We start from the raw sequence: 354 nt of genomic DNA, 5'->3' as shown, positions 1-354 counted from the left end.
TGGGCTCTCCGCGGGCTTTCTCCCTCTCTCACGTGCTCTTTCTTTTGCCCCAGGGAGTGATTGACTTGGAGGCCTTGGGAAAGAAGGGTTACAGTGTCCCCAAAGCTGGAACCATCCAAGTGGTGAGTCGTCTCCTGGCCTCTTGGCAGCGCCATGGGAAGGGGGCTGGGTGGGCTCCGGTTGCCCCCCGGTGTGCTCCGGGGGGCCAACAGCCAGAAAGCTTGTGCGGAGGGGGTACGTGGCCCCCAAGACAGCACAGCGGAGGGGAGCATAGGGTCCCTGGGGTGCTGGCAGGGAGACAAGGTGACGGGAGATGCAGGGAAGGAAGAGGTTGGTGGGGAGGGATGGGGTCTC

At 63.6% G+C, this 354-nt stretch overlaps 1 protein-coding gene across 1 annotated transcript in view; it reads left to right on the top strand.

Annotated features, from left to right (window-relative positions):
- FAM214B (family with sequence similarity 214, member B) overlaps positions 1–354 on the top strand; it is a 10,766-nt gene that overhangs the window by 9,450 nt on the left and 962 nt on the right. Inside the window, 1 exon segment of the mRNA XM_009330417.1 lies at positions 54–169. Within this exon segment, the coding sequence (XP_009328692.1) occupies positions 54–169 (116 nt within the window).

The sequence above is a fragment of the Pygoscelis adeliae genome, unplaced genomic scaffold, assembly GCF_000699105.1.
Source record: "Pygoscelis adeliae isolate BGI_AS28 unplaced genomic scaffold, ASM69910v1 Scaffold628, whole genome shotgun sequence".
NCBI lineage: Eukaryota > Metazoa > Chordata > Aves > Sphenisciformes > Spheniscidae > Pygoscelis > Pygoscelis adeliae.
The sequence above is the reverse complement of the archived record's forward strand: the minus strand, read 5'-3'. Positions and strand labels throughout refer to the sequence as shown.